A 19,561-nucleotide genomic window follows, 5' to 3' on the forward strand; every position below is an offset into this window, starting at 1 on the left:
CCTAATTTTAATATTAAAATTAGGACTTTATCATAACAAATACACTTGAAAGAGAAAAGAAATGCCTTACATTAAGAAAAGGGTCATAAATACTTAAGTAGTTATACCACTAAGCAGCCTGAGATGGGCAAAGGGCAGATACACGGCAGGGTATCACACCAGAGTACTGTCCCTCTCTCAACTATCCTCCAGTCAGTCTGAATCCTTTTGGTATCTTCATATGTCACATGTTTACTTAATGCTATCTGTTGTACCTTGCACATTTAGTTCATGAAGAATTCCTGAGTTTTCAGATGATCCACCAAGACTTGTTCAGTGAGTCTCAATGGCATGTTTCAACTAAAGCTGCATTTGCTTTCAATTTTGTTAACAATTATTTGCAAATTGTTTTCCAGTTAATGGACATTTACGTAAATGACTTGTTTTATGAAAATGAGTTGGCTAATTCCCTAATAATTCAAAACAAGAGAAAGCAAGCTGATCAAAAGATCAAAATCATAAGTAATACATTTTCTTTTGTTGGATAATCCACTAGCTCATCATTTCTGCACTAGTTCCAATTTATGTTCCTTGCATAAAAGAAAGTATTTATGAAAAAAAACTTGCATGACTCCATTTTAACAGTTTATTTAAAGGAGTGCAGGATTTAGTGGCATCTAGCGGTATAGATGCAGATTGCAACTCACCTGCCTCACGCTCCCTTTACAAGCACAAGGGAGAAAGTATGGTGGCCACAAAAATCTAGTACTATTGTAGAAACATGGTGGCTCAACATGGTCGCCTCCACACAATAGATTCTCCTAAATGTTGGACCTTTAAGTATGCTATACTTTGCCAACTCTCTCTATAATTTGCCAAATGTTGCTGAACAGTTTCCTTTTTCGTCAGTTTTGATTTGTTTGGGTTTTTTGGTTGAGGCACAAAGTAGAGGAAAAACAGCTCTCTAGAGGTAGAATTTATTATTCTACATGATTTTGAAAATCTGACTAAATGAAGATGAAGTTAAAATCCTGTATATTGTGTTCCAGAAAGAGGAACCAGAGACAAATGTCGTTATTCATCACATCTCAGATATCAGTCATCAAGAGACTAAATTCGGTACACTAAACTACATTTCTTGAGCTAAAAACTGGCTTCATCAATTAGTGCTAACCTACATATTTAACCCTATTTAATATCCCTCTGGGGTCCAGGACCCTACTGCAAATAACTGGATGTCTTTATTGCAGGAGTTTTATCTGTGGTGGTGCTGTCTGGATACGGTGAAGCAGGGCTATTATGCGCCAGCTTGAGGGAACGAAATGCAGCTTCCTGTTGTGCCTGGGGATGAGTATTATTATCTGTTCAGTCATTTACTTGAGGGCCAGGATGCCAACTGAACATAAGCCTCTGGAGCCTCCCAGTTGCAGGCCCTTCTCCACTGAATGTAAAGCTTTTCTGAACAGCATGGAAGGAGAAGAGTTGTACCGCCGTGACTGCCAGGTATGTTGTTTTTCTTTTACATATATGTATTCTCTTTCTGCATTTCTAAAATTTGATATAAACAGTGGCAGTGGAGCAAGACTCATCACTCAGGATGGTACATTTTAGTTTCATTTAAAGAGCGGGAATCACATAAACAAGATTCTGTGGTAGCAACATGCTAAAACAAATGTGTAAAATAAGAAATTACAAGAACTAATCGAGTCAAACAAGTAATTTACCAGATCCAATTCGACACTGTGTTTGTGACCAACCTGAAGAAGTATACTGATAAATATGAGTAAAGATTTTGGTTAAAAAAAAGAAAAAAAAAAGAAAAAAGGATTTAATAACAGGTGTCGTGTTAATATATAATTTTCTTCTGTCTACAGGTGGAAAGCTATATTCTAAATAGTCGCCTGCAGTGTTCAGATTTGATCAGAGACCTTCACTTCATCACAACACCTCTGAGCCGTGAGGAGGAGGACTACCCTTTAGCATTCATTGTGACCGTTCACAAGGAGCTGGAGCTTTTTGTGCGGCTGCTGCGGGCCATTTACATGCCACAAAATGTCTACTGCATTCACGTGGATGCTAAGGCTCCATGGGAATACCAGGCGGCTGTATGGAAGCTAGTCAGCTGCTTCAAAAATACCTTCATCTCCAGCCGCAGCGAGACAGTGACCTACGCTGGGTTTTCCCGCCTGCAAGCAGATTTGAACTGCATGAAGGATCTAGCAAAGTCCAAGATAGGCTGGAGAAAGGTGGTGAATCTGTGTGGACAGGATTTCCCTGTCAAGAGCAACCTGGAACTGGTGCGGTACATGCAGAGCAAAGAGTGGAGGGACAGAAACATGACGCCTGGGGTCAAGCAACCACTGTCTATGAGGCACAGGACACAGCTCCAGCACAGGGAGATTATGGGGTCACATGTAGCTCTGAAAGGGTTAGGACTAAAGAAAGATCCTCCTCCACACAATCTGCAAATTTATTTTGGAACGGCCTACTATGCTCTCACAAGAGCTTTTGTAGACTTTGTTCTGAAAAGCCGAGTAGCCCGTGACCTCCTGGAGTGGTCGAAAGACACGTTCAGTCCAGATGAGCACTACTGGGTGACACTCAACCACATCAAAGGTAAACTGCCTGTTTCAAATGGCCTTAAAGTGAGCCACAGCACAACTGAAGCCATCTGGCACATTAGGAAAAACTTGTAAAGATGCTGTAAAATAATAAACATGTTGTTTGCAACCAATGTAAAATGAAAATGATATTTTTCTGTAATATTAGTACTACTTTAAAAGATGGCACTATTATTTGCTTGAAGTAAGCCATTTCCTTTTTCATCCCACATATATGGCACAAAGGAAAACTACAGCATGTGAACTTATTGATCAGATATATGTTTAAAGTGAAAATATTTATATTGTTTGATCATCAACAATATTGTATCAGGAGATCCCGGCTCATTCCTAACATTATTTGCACCCTTGGTTGCGTAAAAGTGTAATTTCTCACGCTTAAGTAATGCTTGAGTCAAGTCTCAAGAGGTCATTTGTGGTAAATTGCTACTCCAAAAGACAAGCATGTTAGCTATTAGGAAATACTGCCATTTTTCTTGACCAAGGAACTGACTTAAGAAGAAAAAATGTGTCCCTAGGTGCTCCTAAAGAGGATGGTTGAAATGCAACAGGCTTATTTCTCCTAAGGGGGAATCAATAACAACAAAGAGCCTATTCTTAATGTGCACCTCATGGCTTTTGCACTGAACCCTCACTACTAATTTACTGATATCAAGAGATATTGATCCTTATGTCGAGATGTTAGAAATTATTTCAAATTCCATGCCATTTATCCATTAATTAGGATTTAAGTGTGAAATAAGGCTAAGATAAATATACTTTAGGGAACTGTTCTGATCTTTATAGGGCTGTATTTATATTTTTATATTACATTATACCTGAATAGTAAATACTAGCCCTAGTTTCATGCTTTACATAGAAAAGCTTAGGGAAGTAGCTGTGCACTGCTCTTAACTGGAGGTGGGAAGGTTAACTAGACATGTGAATAGGGAGAAGACTGCACACTCTAAAACTTACTTTGAAAAGCCACACAAAGATGACATTTATGCTTTACTGTTTTCAGTTTTACAAGAGAAAAGGTTTAAAGGACGAGGACTTTCTGGCTGGTTTGCCAAAGCAGCATCTGGTTAACTTCCTCACATCCAATAAAGAGCAGCTGCTTTCCCTAAGCTTTTCAATGGGAATTATGCTGGACACTCTCCCACGTAGTGCATGTGACAGCCCAAACTGGGCGTGGTAAATCTTTATAATTCACTTAGGTTGCATAATCATGATTAATTTTTTACGGTTATGTGTTTGAAGAAGCTCCAGGCAACCACATAGATGGAGGTTGGGCAGGAAACATCCGGGCAATCAAGTGGAGAGATCAAGAGGGACGGACACATAATGGCTGCAAAGGTACAGTAGAGAAGTACATACAATAATGGGGTACTACTTTATTGGTTAATTACTGCACCATATGGTCTAGCTGAAAGAAGTACCGCACGTTTGTTTTTTGGGCTGTAAAGGCAGTTTAAAAAGAGTGAACGCCCTCTAATTGAAGCCCACTACCCCCAACCTCTGTCTTTGTCTGCAAAACCAAGACGATTTTCAATGTGCTATTTTTTGTTGATGTTGATCCTATGATTTGCTGGGAGGGAAGCAGCATTTGGTACACTACTAGTTTTTTTCAACTGTGTATTATTAATAAAATGGAAATGTAATAGCAACATTTAGAATATGTTATAGTTTACAAAACTAGTAAATATTTGTAGCCAAACTCACTACTACATGCACAAACAAGTACTAACATATATTTTACCTCATATTCTATATCTGTCCTATGAGATAAAAATGGTCTGCTCTTTACTCATTGTCCTATGTTTGGCTCCGGACAGGATTACAAGACCAATTACTGGCTAAGGGAACACAAAAGATGATAAAATGACTCATAATATGACCGATTTATCTGAATAATCTGATATGACGTACTCTTCAATAAGTTAACATTTTTAAAAGATGAAAAAAATAGGACTTTTATGTAAACAATAAATCCATACATGTAACCATCCCAAATCACTGCAGTAGCACACAAACCTACTAACAAACACATACAGCATCATAAAAGGTCTGACGTTCACAGAGTCACGTCTAATATCTAATATACAAATACAAGACCAAAATTGTTGTTGTTATTTTCCAGGTCATTACGTTCGAGACATCTGTATCTACGGAATGGAAGACCTGCCATGGATCATCAACAGCAACAGCATGTTTGCAAATAAGTTTGAGAGTAATGTCTTTCCAGAGGCACTGGACTGTCTGGAGCAGTGGCACAGAAACAAGGTGTTGAACCAGGCAACTGTCCCCATAGAGCCATCATGGCTGCTGGCCACACAAAGCAACTCAAGCTACTTCAACAGCAGCGCTGAAGCCTGAAATCACTGCTGGTATCCTCAACAAAAGTGGGGCTAAATGCAGTTCGGATTAATTGCACTTGATAGGTTGCTGTGAATGTCAAAAATGTGAGCGGGAAACTGAACTGAGAACGGCAGGATGATGCACTGTGCACTTCCAGACTCTGTAGCATAGCTACTGATCACAAGTGTATTTTTCTATTTATGAAACTGTAAGATGGCTGTTTTGTTTGATAATCAGAAGACAGTGTATATGCCAGGTGACTAAAGATCTTTACAGTAAACCAATGCAGTTAACGCATACATACATAAAGTACCGTGTATCCTATAAAAAAGCATAAATAACAGAACCTATTTGAGAAAACTACACTACACAAGGTATTAAATAAACTACTAAATGTGCATTTATTATTGTTTAATTTAATATTGTTCAGTGTGTGGTCCAGTTGAAAAATAATTGTTGATAAAACTACTGTCTTTTTTTCTGTTTTTTTCTTGTTTTTCCTGTTTTCCCAAAGTAACAGGCATAAACAAACAATTAAAGACATTGATGGAAAAAAAACTCCCTACCCTTCTTCCTTTTTTAAAACAAGACAACAAGTCTATAGTCATGATAGTGGCTCTGTGCTCTGTGCAAAACCCCTGCACTTAGGCAGTTACGCAGGATGCCTAAAAAAAAATAAAATAATTCATTTGGGCTGTTACTGTAAAGTACTTGAACTATAATAGACATCACTTTATACAGCACTGGTCCAAAACATAAACATAGTTGATTTATAGTTTATCAACTTTTTTTTTTTGTCCTACAACTATATTCTCTTGTTCATCAAGTTTGCCAACAACTGTCTGCACCATGGCAGCCAAATGAGACTAAATAAGAAGCAGGCAAATTCAGCCTCAATACCAGTGGCTATAAATTCAAGAAATTGTGTATCGCCTAATAAGCCTATCTAAGCAAAAAATCTCAGCAGACAGAGACAGTTTCCCACAAGAAGCACTGTAATTTTTTTTAATGGTTTTAGGCCCTATTTATGGCAAAGTCAAACAACTGATCTGTGCCAAGATACTTTCACTTCAACAGAAACAACAGCAGTGACTGGAGATCATCTGTCTGCATCCTTAGAATAGCCTATGCATGAGAAATTACAGCTATCGCTTTAAAGTTACTTAAAACTAAGAGGTCAGGAGCCACAATGGTTCATAGGCCTGCTTCTGCAAGATTCCCATGTGGCTCAATTTGGGTCAAAAAAGATGGCTAGAGACACACAAAACAGTCAAACCTCTGTAATGTCCTCAGGTTAGCTGAGTCTGTGAGCACAGTTTCCGCTTTGAACAATGATGATAGAAATAATGGCAAACTACATCTCCTAACATAAAAGACAATTTTACAAACATTTTTCTAAAAGTGTGAGACTATCACACATTGGAATAGGGTCAAATTGGAGCAAGCTGTACGCCTCTCACTGAATTACAAATGGATTAATAGTAGGGCTGCACGATATGGTAAAAACATAATATTCCAATTAGTTTGCGATTGTGATATGATTTTCAATTAGTGTGGGAATCATTGTTTTTGCATCACAGATTTATATTTCACTGAAAAAACTATTAAAATCATGATGATGTGAATTTCTTTTGGTTCTGTACCACACAAACATACATCTGAAGAACAATATTTATAAGCCAGACCACAGTACTTCATTATGATGCAGTTTTGTCACACATTTTTTCATTATCAATAATTTTTGCAGCTTCTGCGATTTGCATAATGCACTTGATTATGGTATGTGTAGACTACAATTGAATTCAATTCAGTTTTATTTGTGTAGCGCCAATTCATAACGTTATCAGGACACTTTTCAAAAAGGTCTAGAGCGTACTGCTATTAATCCATCTATATTGTATTGTATTATAAGCCCGTAAGAAATTTGCACAATTGGACATTTTCAGACACTAAAATGAGAAACCACCCATCAATCGCCCGCAAGCTAAAAGAAGGATTCGTAAGCTAATAGTCTGCCATGATGGTCAAACTATCTCCTGTCTTTTAAATACCTTAACAGCGTAAATTTGTTTTAATTTCAAATTATACAGATTTCTGGATAGCGAACACAATTTATTCAACTAGGGTACAATGTTTCCATCTAAGCAACGGATTGTGCATCTGGAACCAAATGCCAGACTGCTAGTGTGTTATCTACATTGACATCAAGGCTGCTTATTTGCCAAGCATTAGCAGTGAGAGACCTTTGTATGTAAATCAAACAAGCAGAGTCACTGCCAAACACTGAGAAGTCAGCAAAGGAGAGCACTTTACAGAAAGGATAGATCAGATCAGAAATCCATTAGGAAAATTAAATAGCTGTTCATAGTTGGCAAACCATTGCTCCATCAAAGAAAGCTGGAATAGAAAAACTGGGGCACAAAATATGAAACATAGCTCACCTTGTGGCAGATTTCTGTCTTGACCTCCTTCATGGCCCTGTCAGAAAAGACGCAGCCACAGGTCTGCAAGTAACAGAACCTGAGAAGGAAAACATAACACATATATAAATACACCTTTTTTTTCCACTGTTGGGCCATTTCCTGCACAAAGTGAGCTGTCAATACCTGTAAAGTATATGAGGCACATTTTTCTAACTGTTCTGTTTGATCTTAATGTTTGGATGAGGTTCGGTAGTGAGCTCTGTATACACATACAGTATACTGAATTTAAAATCATAATGTGATCAACACTGAACTTGACAAAAATCTGCTGAGTCTTTAAAGCCTCACCTGATGGGTAGATAAGTAATATACTACAGTGAAGTGGATGCACAAAGTTAGTCTTTAAATTGAACAGAGAACCTTTTTTTTATTTATTATAATTGATGCATGCAAGTGAAGCACCTGCCTCTGTTATGTTTTGGTTGTGGACCTTTTACTTGTTGCTTGTTACCTGTGCTTGCCATTCATCTCCAACCCAACAACAGGGCAAATGAACATGCCGCAGTGGACGTCCTCATATCTGTCTCCTTTAGCATTTCTTCTCTCTCCCTCCCACTCAGGGTTATCGGTCAGGTTCAGTTCCTTTACATCCTGCAGAGGGAGTACATGGATAAACACGCGTTGACTTCGACTTTAGATGTATGGAAGAAATATTATGCAGCTGGGGACAAACCCATGTGGTTTAATAAGACTACCAAACTTCAGCTCCAACACACCTTGATCCCACGGATGTGAGTTACAGCCTCCACATTGGGTCTCTCAGCAGTTTTATCCAGAAGATATTCGATGACAGCATCTTTGTTATAGAGCCTGAAACACAACATGGACCAGACTTTGAGAACACACAGTGCTGTGATAAGCAAATATTAGAATTGGCAGCTAATTTTGCCTGATTGACGTTGAACAAACAGAAAAGCCAATTCTCACCTTCCCATTTCACAAGCAACGATGGGCCGTCTGAGTTTCTCCTGGCTCAAGGCACAGTATTTCCATCTGGCAGCCAACTCTGCATTTTTATCAACCTGTAAACACAACATACACATGTAATATAACAGTAGTTATTCATCTTCGTCTCTAATGTGTGTAAAAGTTAACAGTTTTATGTTCAAAGCTAACGTCAGCTAGTCGTTGAGTATGTTAGTTAGTTAGTTAGCCAACCTACGTGTAAGTTACAAGAAGCCACATGGGACAAATCCCGCGAGTGGCTGACATATATGTATAACAAATACTTAAAACTTATTTAATTTGTCATTTATAGTTTTTAAGACAACTACCCATAGGCTAGTCTGTTAGCTGGCTAATAGTTAGCAACACGCCGACTGCTTCCGACACTAACTAGCTATGACAGAAATAAGCGTAACACACCTTCTCGACTTTTTTGGGGCCTTTCACCAACTCGTGTCTTTTGGGAATCGTTCCTCCATCACATCCCATGTTGAATCGGCTGATTTGAGACCTTTAATTATCCAGTTAAGACAAAGCTGCGAGCAGACAGGAAGTTCTCAGGTTGTAAACAAACAACGAGAGTTCAGCAAAGCTCGCGGGATGTGCGCTTCATTTGACGTCGCCCTCTAGTGGCTGAATGGACACAACTTCAAGCTCTTCTTGTGTATTTTGTTGCCTCAGCCACAGTGTGGAAGCATCACTCCAAATATCACTTTACTAGTTTCTGTTGAGCAAGCAGCGTAGATGGTAGCTGCAAGAGGAATGGGAAGCAAATGGAAAATTTACAATTTAACATAAGAATAGAAGCTCCAAAGAAAAGAAAAACATTTTAACAGGAGGATGTGAAAACATGAGCATACTAGAATGAGGAATCTTTGGTAATTACTTTATCAGCACGAAAAAACTATTTCACCCAGATGACTTCACTCTTTTACTGCCCATCCATCTATTACATGTTTTTCAGTCAGTCATTACACCCAGAACTAGTAAGTGACATTAGTCTGGCTCTCAGGCTTGTTGTCAGAGTGGTCTAAAGATGAAAGTTTCCTTGGAAGATAGTTCAATGAGTGCTAATGAGATCTGTTTCCTGTGCCTTGCAGGCTGCAGATTAGTTTACTATCGATGGTGCTGTCCAAGAGCGACCATTAGTTTGGGGAATACCTCAGTGGAGACATCTCTGGCGGCATGACTGATAATCTGTGTGGGGGGAAAAAGACTGAATAAAAACACAGCATTGGACTTAATTTTGCCTGAGAAAATAGATTTCAACCTCTTTACACTCACCACACACAAACGGCTGCTACTTCGGTTCCCAAAATGTAGCAAAATAAACAAATATAAACAAAAAACAATTCTCCATTTTGCCTGTTGGTTCGATTGGTTCTTCCTGTAATTTATAAATTGCGTTACGTGTCTTATTGAATTTCCCCCCTTTCTCACACAGAGCTAAATGTTTAGTATGGATTTTCATTAGAGGCAATGGAGTGAAAGCTCTGTTAGCAAACTATCTTTGAGAGAGTGGAGCGCCCCAGGCTGATGCAAACCAACACCTCAGGAACACACAATGCACAATAGCCACTGGACAAAAGGAGACAGAACAATGGTCTTCTATCCCTGTCTTGCATATTCTGCTGTTCTGGAAAACCACAGAGCCAGATAGATTTGTTTTACACAATTTATTATAGTTTTGTGTATTCTTGCTGGCTTGTACCTGATGCACTTAATCATAAAAAAACATACTACAGAGATCTAGTGGATTTAGTGGAAAGTGTATGAAAAAAGGGACACATTGTTTTATTTTGCACATGTGATATACATTTTATATAAATTTGTTTTACTAATATATCCAATACAATTCAATACTAAATCAACTATAGACACTAGAAATGCCTGTGCTGAAGCTTTGAGTCACTTAAGCTGGATAGAAAAGAGTTAGTTGTTTACTACTTCCATGTAACAGAGAGACCTGAGTGGTCACAGGTCAGTTATCACAGAGGTACCCTATAATGACAGCAACATTAGGATAGTGGAAATATTGTTTTCTTTATAGGATGCAAAACTTTAAAGGCGATTTCACATTGCAAACTACATGTTATTTTTTAAATCAATATCATCCTGAACTGTTCAAATACTTTGACACTTATGAGGCAGCAGTTAAAAAAGTGTTTGTAGCTCATTACATTTTAATCAGATGACATCCACCTTACATATTGCAGGTGGCAAAGTAACCTGTCATTTTACATCTGACGTTACTGCCATCCAAAGCCAGAATGTGCCACTGTCAGTCCCAGATCTCCACTGTTTTGATCACCACATTCTCCAGTTTTTCAGCTGAAATGCAGCTTCCTCTTCCACAAATCTCCCCCTCTGATTGACCTTCCTACCACACATATCTTCCTGGCCTGCTGTGGTGCTACCCAGCACGGCTGACCCAAAGAAAACCCCAACCACCAAGCGCCCATCCAACCCCATGTTTATACTTCCATGATGAGTCCAACCTGCCCAATCAGACTTCCACTGACTGGCCTTGAACTGAAACTGTATACATCTTAACCATCCCAGCCATCCGAAGCAGCCAGTGGAGACCAAGGCTGCATTAATTGCACGGACCAGCCCTGGTAGTGCACCGAGTCCAATGCATTTAGCGTTTCTAATTGGGAAGGAATTGCTGTGTTTACATTGGCGCTAGTTGATAGAGCTGGACCCTTAGTCCTCCAGCCAACCAAGCTAAAGCCCTCTGAAGGAGAAAAACCAAACTGCCTAGTCCCTGAAATCTCTCTGGACATAGCTGGAAGGAAATTATTTGGAACAGAGTAGAGGGATATTTACTCAGATTTATCAAAGGGGGTGGTGAGGAGGTGCTTTATTTTTCCGGTTAGATTTGACCTTACATCTGTAGGGCACTCATTTTATCAGTGTTATAGGGCAATGCCATACTGTGAGGGAATTCTCTTTTTTTGCTGTTTTCTGTTTTCCACTTCTAAAATGACTCATTTAAAAGCAATTGGAAGAAAATTTGGTGTGAAAGCCTACAATCTTTATGGGGTTGCAGCTAGTATTATACCATATGAAAGAATTTAACAGCAAATTCTACCGTCACCATAACATTTTCCCTCAATAAACCGCCTACTATATGAAAGAATATTTTATTTGTAATTTTAAGTTGAATGGGGAACACTGCTGTTCTCAGTCAGCTCTAACATCATGTATCAGGCCATATGTAAGTTCATGTACCTAACATATAATGAGAAATTCAAAACCCTGGAAAAAGAGCACCACATCCAACATGAAGACTGCAATGGGTTACCACACACACCAGTCGACCACAATTATTTTCTCATTCCTTTTTCTGTTTATGTTGAAACTCACATAGCTAAAATTATGTCAGTTGGAAACATTGCCCATAACTAATTTTTCTATCCACTTGGTCTGAGCAGTATGAGTATGATTAACCCACTGGAGCTTTGGCCACATACTGATACAGATTTCTTGTGTTGTGAAATATCCCATGTAGTCTTGCATAAAGTCATAAACAGGGAATTAGATCTGGAGTTTTATTTTTGTTGTCATTGTTTATAACATGATCAGGATAAAATTCCAAATTTAAAGGGTTAGGATGTATTATTTTAGGTGAATCAAATTGGATTTGGAAACACTGCAGATGAGTCAGCAGCAAGGAAATTAGGTTTTGTCTGTATCTCTCAGCTTCCCTGCTATGTCTGTTCAAGAAAAACATGCCCAGTGTTCCCATGATTCCTCCAGCAGATGACTGCGGACCATTTTTCCTTGTTGCACCAGCCTGCTGTGTGACAGTTTTAATCCATCGGCTGCGTTGAAGTGTACAGCTCAACATTTTATTTACCACAAACTTCATGAAGCACTGGGACCTTGTATGATCCCAGCCAAGCCGAGACACAGACCCATGCACCAGCACACACACACACACACACACACACAGCCCACCTGGACACATTTCTACCATCAGCCAGTTTATGATTATCTTTTCCACTGTGGCAAACCAGTTCTGAACACCCACAGGCACAAACCCACTAACAGATAAATGGATACATACACACGCATATCTCAGATACATGCGTATACACTCACAGACTGTGAACGCAACCAACCATATGACATACACACACATGGTCCTGGGTCCCTTCTTAATGGCTGTGGGGGGAGTCTCCATACATCAGTGGAGGGTATATGAATGGAACAATTGCTTGTGCACTGGCAGCACAGGCTCAGTCACATCTCATTAGCTTGACGGGATACCCGAAAGGTTCTGACAGCCTCCTGGCTGTGATTGGTGTGGCCCAGGGTGATAGGGACATACCTGTGGCTGCCTTGTGTACTCTGTGGGCACGTGGTGAAGACTAAGCACACGTAGCAGCTGAGGCCTGGCAGCAACGGTAGCTAAGGTTCTCGCCAGCCGCCGCCTCACCATACACGTCTTCAGCAATAATAAAACTCACTCTCACTTTTTGGTGTTTTTTCTTACTCTCACTTTCACCGTCTCATGCCCTCTCTCACTCTCTGCTGCCCACACACACTCACATTACACAGACATGAGGGGAAATAGTGGGTGATTCTGTGTACCGCTGTGCCACGATGAGCTCAGTGCTAACTTTGAATGCTAACCAAAAATCCATTGGGAGTGGAGTTATTATTTTGCGTTTATTAACCTGATTTCATGGTTTAAATGAAAGAGTTCTTAGTCTTTAAAGAAATAATTGAACAGTTTAGAAAATAGCCATAGTCGCTTTCTTGCCAAGAGTTACATATGAAGATTGATAATGCTCTTAGGTCTGGCCGGTAGTGTACGGCTATAGCCAGAAACCAGTTAGCTTAGCATAGACATTGGCAACAGCTAGCCTGGCTCTGTTTAAAGACAACAAAAAGCACCTACATGCACCTCTAAAGTTCACTAAATGACCCATTATATCTTGTGTGGTTAATCAGTACAAAAACCAGAGTGTAAAAATTACACTTTGTGGGTTTACGGGGGGTTATGTGCCAGAGTTTTTCTTGGCCTAGAACTTTCTGAAATCTTGTCATTAACATGAAGTTGCCAGGCAACCAGCATTCAGGAAGTTATTGGTCCTGGCCAAGAAATAGTCAGGCATATAAACCCTTTAATCCACCACCTGTTGTTTTTACTCTTGGCTTGGCTTTTGTATGCATTAAACAAACAGAGATATGATGTGTTTATAAGTGAACTATTCCTTTAATATTTTGGTGTCCTGAGCTACTTCTTTGTTGTGTCACAGTTTTGTCTGAGCACTGATGTTCTTATGCTTCAAAAAATGTAGGATGTGTCATATTTGAATCTAGTTTAGAGCAACACACATTTCTACAATGATGTGCTGAAAATGACCCTCCAGTCTGCAGTGTTTTTATTCAGTCCCACCCCCTGGATGTCTCTCTGAGGGGTCTTTGGAAGAACACATGTTTTTAATAAGGGTCTTTACGTCTGGCCTTGCATAAATGTTTAGCAGCGTTCCTTCTGGGAACTGGGGCCTGTCTTTACAGTGGAGGCTAATCAGCTGTAAATTCTGTTTTAAAAAGGAAAAGGAAGGCATGGAAGGAGTTAATCTCCAAGGCCCATTGCTCTCCCTGTCTCAGCCTTTATTCACTCCCTCTCCAACTCTATCTCTCTTTCCCATACACACACACGCACTCATAGTACATATACACTCCTCCTTCCAAAAAGCGAAAGGAGGGGATGATGACAAAAAGAAAAAAGCTTGAGGCTTTGACAAATGATCTAATAAACGGGTAGGGAGATTACAGGCTAGGTGCCCGCTGGGAGAGGAAGTGGGGCAGTAAATATTTTTTAAAAGCTGTCAATAAATTTGTAGTGTTGAGTTGAGAGAAGTATCCATGGCCAGAGCCAGATTGGGCTCCTGTGCAGGGTGGGTGCTTGTCTGTGGGAGCTGTTGGTTAATAGCGAAAATGTTGTTGTTGTTGTTGAGACAAAAAAGTGCTAAGTTTATACCAGAATCAAAATCAGCTTACTTGACAAGTAAGCTACAATATGATCAAATAAAAATCAACTTTTGAATTTGAAAAAATTACTTCTGTATTTACTGCCTGACAGTGTTCTCGTAAGTCAAGGATCAAAAATGTACAATTGTGTTCATAGCATTGTGGCAGTTCTTTGAGAAAAGAGAAAATAATAATACAAAAAGGAGAAATAGAGAAAAATACTTTTGGAATGGTAGTTAGAAATTGACAGCAACCTCTTATGGTGGAGCCATTGTTTAGTTTCTGGTTAAGTTAAGTTAACAAGTGATGATAGAGAGACTATTATCACTAGCGCTGCCTCCGTAGTTGGCGGGGAGTCTGTCAGAGCCCCATAAAGTTCACTGACACCAGTCTCACTTTCCCACACCTTTCAACCATGCTTGTTACTCAGCAGCTCAATTAAAGCTGATTTAAGGGTTCACCTGTGTGCCTATTGGCAAATGTTACCCTCAGGGCGGTGCTTCCGTGTGATTGATGGGTTGATGAGATAATGACAGGCAGCCACAGGTCTCACCTGCGGTCACCTGTTTTAGTTCTCCAACACTGATTGGCTAATTATCTGGATAAGCCAGATCGTCTAAAAATCTGCAAAAGAAAAGGTCTGCCTGACAGTATGATTACAGTAAAGAAGGGCACATTTGTAATAAAAATCGTACGTGGCTTTGTCATCTCAAGTCTTCTGTTGTTGCAGACATTGTTACCTTTTGACTCACATTGTTATAATCGTCTGTGTTATTATTCTTGACAGGAAGATTTGCCTCTATTGGCATACTGAATGTCAAGTTGTCCTTACATTGACAGTGGATAATTTCTGGATTTGCAAACAGTTGGATTGAATATTTGAGACCAAAAACTATATTAAAAGGACATATGTGACTTGTGAATGTGGTGAAGTAATACATCTGGGTGGAAAGTTAAACAATAACTGTGCAGAGTGTTGAACCGATTGCCACCCATTTCTCTTGTTAATAACAACTATAGGAAATTGAAATTTTTAGACCTCCCCGTCGTCAGACATAACAATAAAAAAATGGATTTGATTCCACTTTTCCCCTCCCCCACCAGCGTGTTCACTTGGCAAAAGATCCCCGTTGGTCAACTATAAAAAATAAAAACTTGCTCTGTTTTGAGCTGCCTATGACAGGCGGTGTAAAATATTTTTCTAGGACCAGTTAATCTCTCACACACACAACCACAAACACAACAGAAGGCCCTGAAGATATGGGAGAAGTTCCAGGATATTGATACTTTCTTTAACACCTTCTTCCTCACCCTTGGAACAGATCCTTTGGAGTTTCTGTTTGGTAAGCACAGAGAACATCCTCGAGTTGCTGCTGTTTTCTACTCCCCAGCTGGTTTCCGGTCTTGCGGATAATGTTTCAATGATCCCCTGACGCACTGCGCTGCTGCTGCCAAGGTGTGGTGGCCAGAGGTTCGAGACCTCTGTGCCAATTCAACACAGTACAGATAACAAGTTTGTCCACTGTATCAGGTGTTAACATTTCAGCCCAGGTGTAACAGGAAGGTTGCTAGGAGTAAGTGTACATTAGAAATAGTAAATGCCCGTATGAAAGGCATGGCTTTAAAATTGTGTGATTAATTTAATATCAGAAGGACCAAGTCACAATTAATTCAAATTTTGAACTATTAAAGTACAGTATAAAAAAATAGTTTCTTTTCTTGTTCCTACATCTTGAATGTTTGAGCTTCACTGTGCAGAATGATGTCTGTGCAAAGTTTGACACTAGAAGTTTTCACATTCATCTGCTGAAAGTCTAAAGTTTCTCTGTGCTCATTGAAAATCTGATTTTAAGGGGCGGGGCCTTTTGAGCATGATGTGTTACATCACAAATGACTTGGAAGTCAAACCTGGTCCAGTATGCAACTTATAAAAGTGTGATGTAGAAACTTGAAGCCTCCAGTGCACATACACTGAGAATGGACTATACAGTGAAGGAGACATCTTGTGTCCAGCAGGAAAACTTTAGAAAAATGTACTAAATTTGCATATTCAGAGATTCTGGAATTTTTAATGAGGTAGAAAGAGTAGATCCCTGTGGATTTTAATATCTAAATTGTACTTTTTTTGCCTTTGGTTTGAATATTGTTAAAGCAGAGTATTTCATAGTACATGTCAGGAGGGTACCTTTAAAAATTGTTAATAATGAATTACAATACAATACAAATTAACACATCTATAAAATGTGACAGCAGTCCTGTTTTGAGTTAAAATTATGATTTTTAAGATCATCTAGCAAAAAATATTTTCAATGTATTTGAAATATCGACAGATGAATTTTAGATGCCTTTTCTTGAAATAGATAACACATTTTAATACCCTTCTGAATTATCAATTCAGTAATTATAATTGTTTTGAAAGTTCAGACAGTTCAAAGAGTTCAGTCCAATACTGCTTGTTTAATGAGTTCCGTCCCATTCCAGAGGGTCCAACTTGGTCCAATGGGTTGTTAAAGTAGCAGTCTTACCTGGTTGCCCTTAAGACAGCATTGGCTAATAAACGCCACTCTTAATCATTCTTAGAACTCTCACACACATTCTGGGTCTAAGTTTGGCTTAACTGTGCCAGAGACCAAGGATCAAACCCTCTGTGTCATTTATGCAGCTGCCCTTGAAGCAGAAGCAGCAGCTACCAAACAGACATCACTTCCAATCATCATCACAACCACAGACCCCTCAGAGAACAAGCAGTCTGACTCCAGGTCTCCAGTTTCACCTCTGAAACTCTTCAAAACCCCACCAGACTCACCAGTATTCCCTCGGATTACTGTTCCCTCTGAGTCACAGTATCTTGAATGCATATCTTCTCACCCTAACAATAATTGAAAATCAGAGAGCAGAAAAAATCACTGCAGGATTTTTTTCAAGCCATTATCTTTTTTTGATGGGCAATTGACTTTGGGAACGGTGATTTATGGCAAGGGAGGGGGTGGGTTGTCTGTGCTTGCCAGTAAGAGCTCCAGGGCCTCCTGCCCTGTTCTGCTGTGATGCCTGCGTGCTGAGTTTGGCTTGGCTTGAGTCTCTGCACTTGATGGTTTATTCATATTCAGCGGTGCAGGACGTTGTGCCATGAGGTTCCTCTCGCACTCAATATGTCTGTGAAGAAGTAACAGAAGCGAGGTCTGAGTCCCAGTTTTGCTGTATGGGCGTTTGCTTTCGTCTCGGATTGGAACGATCTTTTTCAAAGTCGTCCAACACCACAGATTTTCTCTATTTCTCTCCAGAAAGGCAGATGTTTTACAGCCATCAAACAAGCATTTTTAGTATAACTCTATTGTGTTTTACTTAGTCTGATCTTGTCTGTTTTTTCGGGGGTTTTATTTCCTTCAGTTCCGTTCTTTTCTATTCTTTTCTATTCTTTTCTATCATCATCTGTTTCAGCCTAGTTTAGTTTCTATTCTTCATTAGCATCAACTCCCTGAATTCCAGTGGTTTTTGGAGCTTCTAAGAGACTGGAAAAAGAATTGTTAACAAATATAGCTCATGTCCTTACATCAAAGAACATAACAGAGGCAACACTGAAGAAAGCTCTGGCATTTCGAGGAAAAATGTATGCTTTGTATATATATTATAGCCTCCCCCGCAGTCCTCACCCATTCCCACAAATACAGAGTGTATTTGTACTTGCACATGCACAAACTGCACATAAATACACAAATAGATCAACACCACCACTACTAAAATGCTTAATCTCTACTCAGTCATTGTGTCCAAGGCCGTGCATCAATTAACAATCCACTTGCTTTTCATAAAACAAACAACAACATCAACTTCCCCCGAAAAGCCCAGTCAAAACAAACGGCAAAGGCTGGCTTGTCCACACTGCCCCACTTAATCAAAGCCAGATGTCTCCTCAAAAACTATTTCTCTCTTTTCCTCACTGAACCCCTTTCTCCAATCGCTCATTCTCCCCTTCTCTTCCCCCCACATTCCCTTTCCTGTCTGAGATTGTGTAGACGGCTGGTCCTCAGCAGTCGTGATTTGGCACTCTTGTCTGCTCTCTGTCTGTCTTTCTGTCTTTTTCTCTCCCTCTCGAGCTTTCTCTCCCTTTCCTTCTTTTTCTGTCTCTAGAATCAGCATCTTGTCAAGCAGGCATGGACCTATGTTGACCCTCCGCAGCATTCACAATCATTCAAGGTGAAAAATTAGACCCACATGGCAGATGCAGCCAAAGAAGTGCCTCTTGCAGAATGACTTCCAGTTGATCTGCCTGCCCATTTGATGTGATGGCAATTTTGAAATACATGCCACAGCCTGCCTGTCTAACTAAGAGCTCTAGACTTCTTTCTGTTTACTTTAGCATGAGCCATGTCCCTTTAGTTACAGATCTTTGAAGGGAGCAGTCTTGTGGCTGTCGACACACCATTCTCAGTTTGTCGGAGCCAGAACCAGGCACAGAGTGAACGCTAATTTACTTTTCCACCTCAGTGCCGAGAGAAAACACCCTTTCCCGGAGATGCTAAACAATACGGGCAGTCCTTTTCTGCTAACTGCTCTTTAGGGGGGAAACCCCTGGAGCTCGTCTTCCTACTGCTGCAGCTTTCAGCTGGCTATCTTGCTCAACCTCTTTAATCTGAGAAGCAAATAGCCCCCAGTGTTGTCCTTAGAGCTCAGGCACAACTCTGGACGGCTCAATGGGTCCTTGGAGAGTTGCAACAAAAGCACGAGTCGGTGTGTTTGAAGTCTGCCTTGTGATTGGCACTAATTTACTGGCTCTTTAGCCCCTTTGTACTTTCGTACTACATTATGTTGTAATGCATTATAGAATTAGCTGTGATTTATTCAGCTGTGGAAAAACAGGAACTGCTTTGTCAAAAGTGTCAAATGTTCTGCTCTTAGTTGAACTCAAGAGTCATTCATTATGGAAACCACAAGGGGTCCAACAAAATCTGAAATGTATTAATTAACTCTCCCCTTTTTTCTTTACAGTAGCAAATCACAACAATGATCTAAAAGGCTAATTTAGTTGGGGCCCTAACTGTAAAAACATATGCAAGGATTTAGTACAGATTGAAACTTTTCATTACCAGGTCATTACCTCAGTTAAGTTCTGTGCAGCAACCATAATCATAAATAATAGCTTAATAATAATAATAATAATAATAATAATAATAATAATAATAGCTTAATAATAATAATAATAATAAT

General features: G+C 39.6%; 2 protein-coding genes across 2 annotated transcripts in view; one reads left to right on the forward strand and one right to left on the reverse strand.

Moving 5' to 3' along the window:
* Positions 1 to 8,958, reverse strand: part of rtf2 (replication termination factor 2) — a 14,097-nt gene extending 5,139 nt beyond the window's left edge. Inside the window, exons 1-5 of the mRNA XM_035662803.1 lie at positions 8,789 to 8,958; positions 8,351 to 8,445; positions 8,140 to 8,233; positions 7,875 to 8,014; positions 7,382 to 7,460 (exon numbers count right to left, since the gene is read on the reverse strand). Coding sequence (XP_035518696.1) covers positions 7,382 to 7,460; positions 7,875 to 8,014; positions 8,140 to 8,233; positions 8,351 to 8,445; positions 8,789 to 8,857 — 477 coding nt within the window. The 5' untranslated portion in view covers positions 8,858 to 8,958. The remainder of the gene's footprint in view (positions 1 to 7,381; positions 7,461 to 7,874; positions 8,015 to 8,139; positions 8,234 to 8,350; positions 8,446 to 8,788) is intronic.
* On the forward strand, positions 546 to 4,958 carry gcnt7 (glucosaminyl (N-acetyl) transferase family member 7). The gene is made up of 4 exons (XM_035662802.1): positions 546 to 1,482; positions 1,854 to 2,595; positions 3,843 to 3,938; positions 4,723 to 4,958. The coding sequence occupies exons 1-4, from the start codon at positions 1,279 to 1,281 to the stop codon at positions 4,956 to 4,958; spliced, it is 1,278 nt and encodes a 425-aa protein (XP_035518695.1). The 5' UTR covers positions 546 to 1,278.
* Positions 8,959 to 19,561: the final 10,603 nt, after the last annotated feature.

This window comes from Morone saxatilis, unplaced genomic scaffold, assembly GCF_004916995.1.
Source record: "Morone saxatilis isolate NCDOM2014 unplaced genomic scaffold, NCSU_SB_2.0 Contig18, whole genome shotgun sequence".
Classification (NCBI taxonomy): Eukaryota; Metazoa; Chordata; class Actinopteri; family Moronidae; genus Morone; species Morone saxatilis.

Bases quoted from the DNA above. Each gene is read 5' to 3' on its own strand.
- gcnt7 (XM_035662802.1), top strand. From the start codon at position 1,279: ATGCGCCAGCTTGAGGGAACGAAATGCAGCTTCCTGTTGTGCCTGGGG. The intron at 1,483-1,853 runs GTATGTTGTTTT...TTCTGTCTACAG, and splicing joins TGTACCGCCGTGACTGCCAG to GTGGAAAGCTATATTCTAAA. The intron at 3,939-4,722 runs GTACAGTAGAGA...GTTATTTTCCAG, and splicing joins GACACATAATGGCTGCAAAG to GTCATTACGTTCGAGACATC.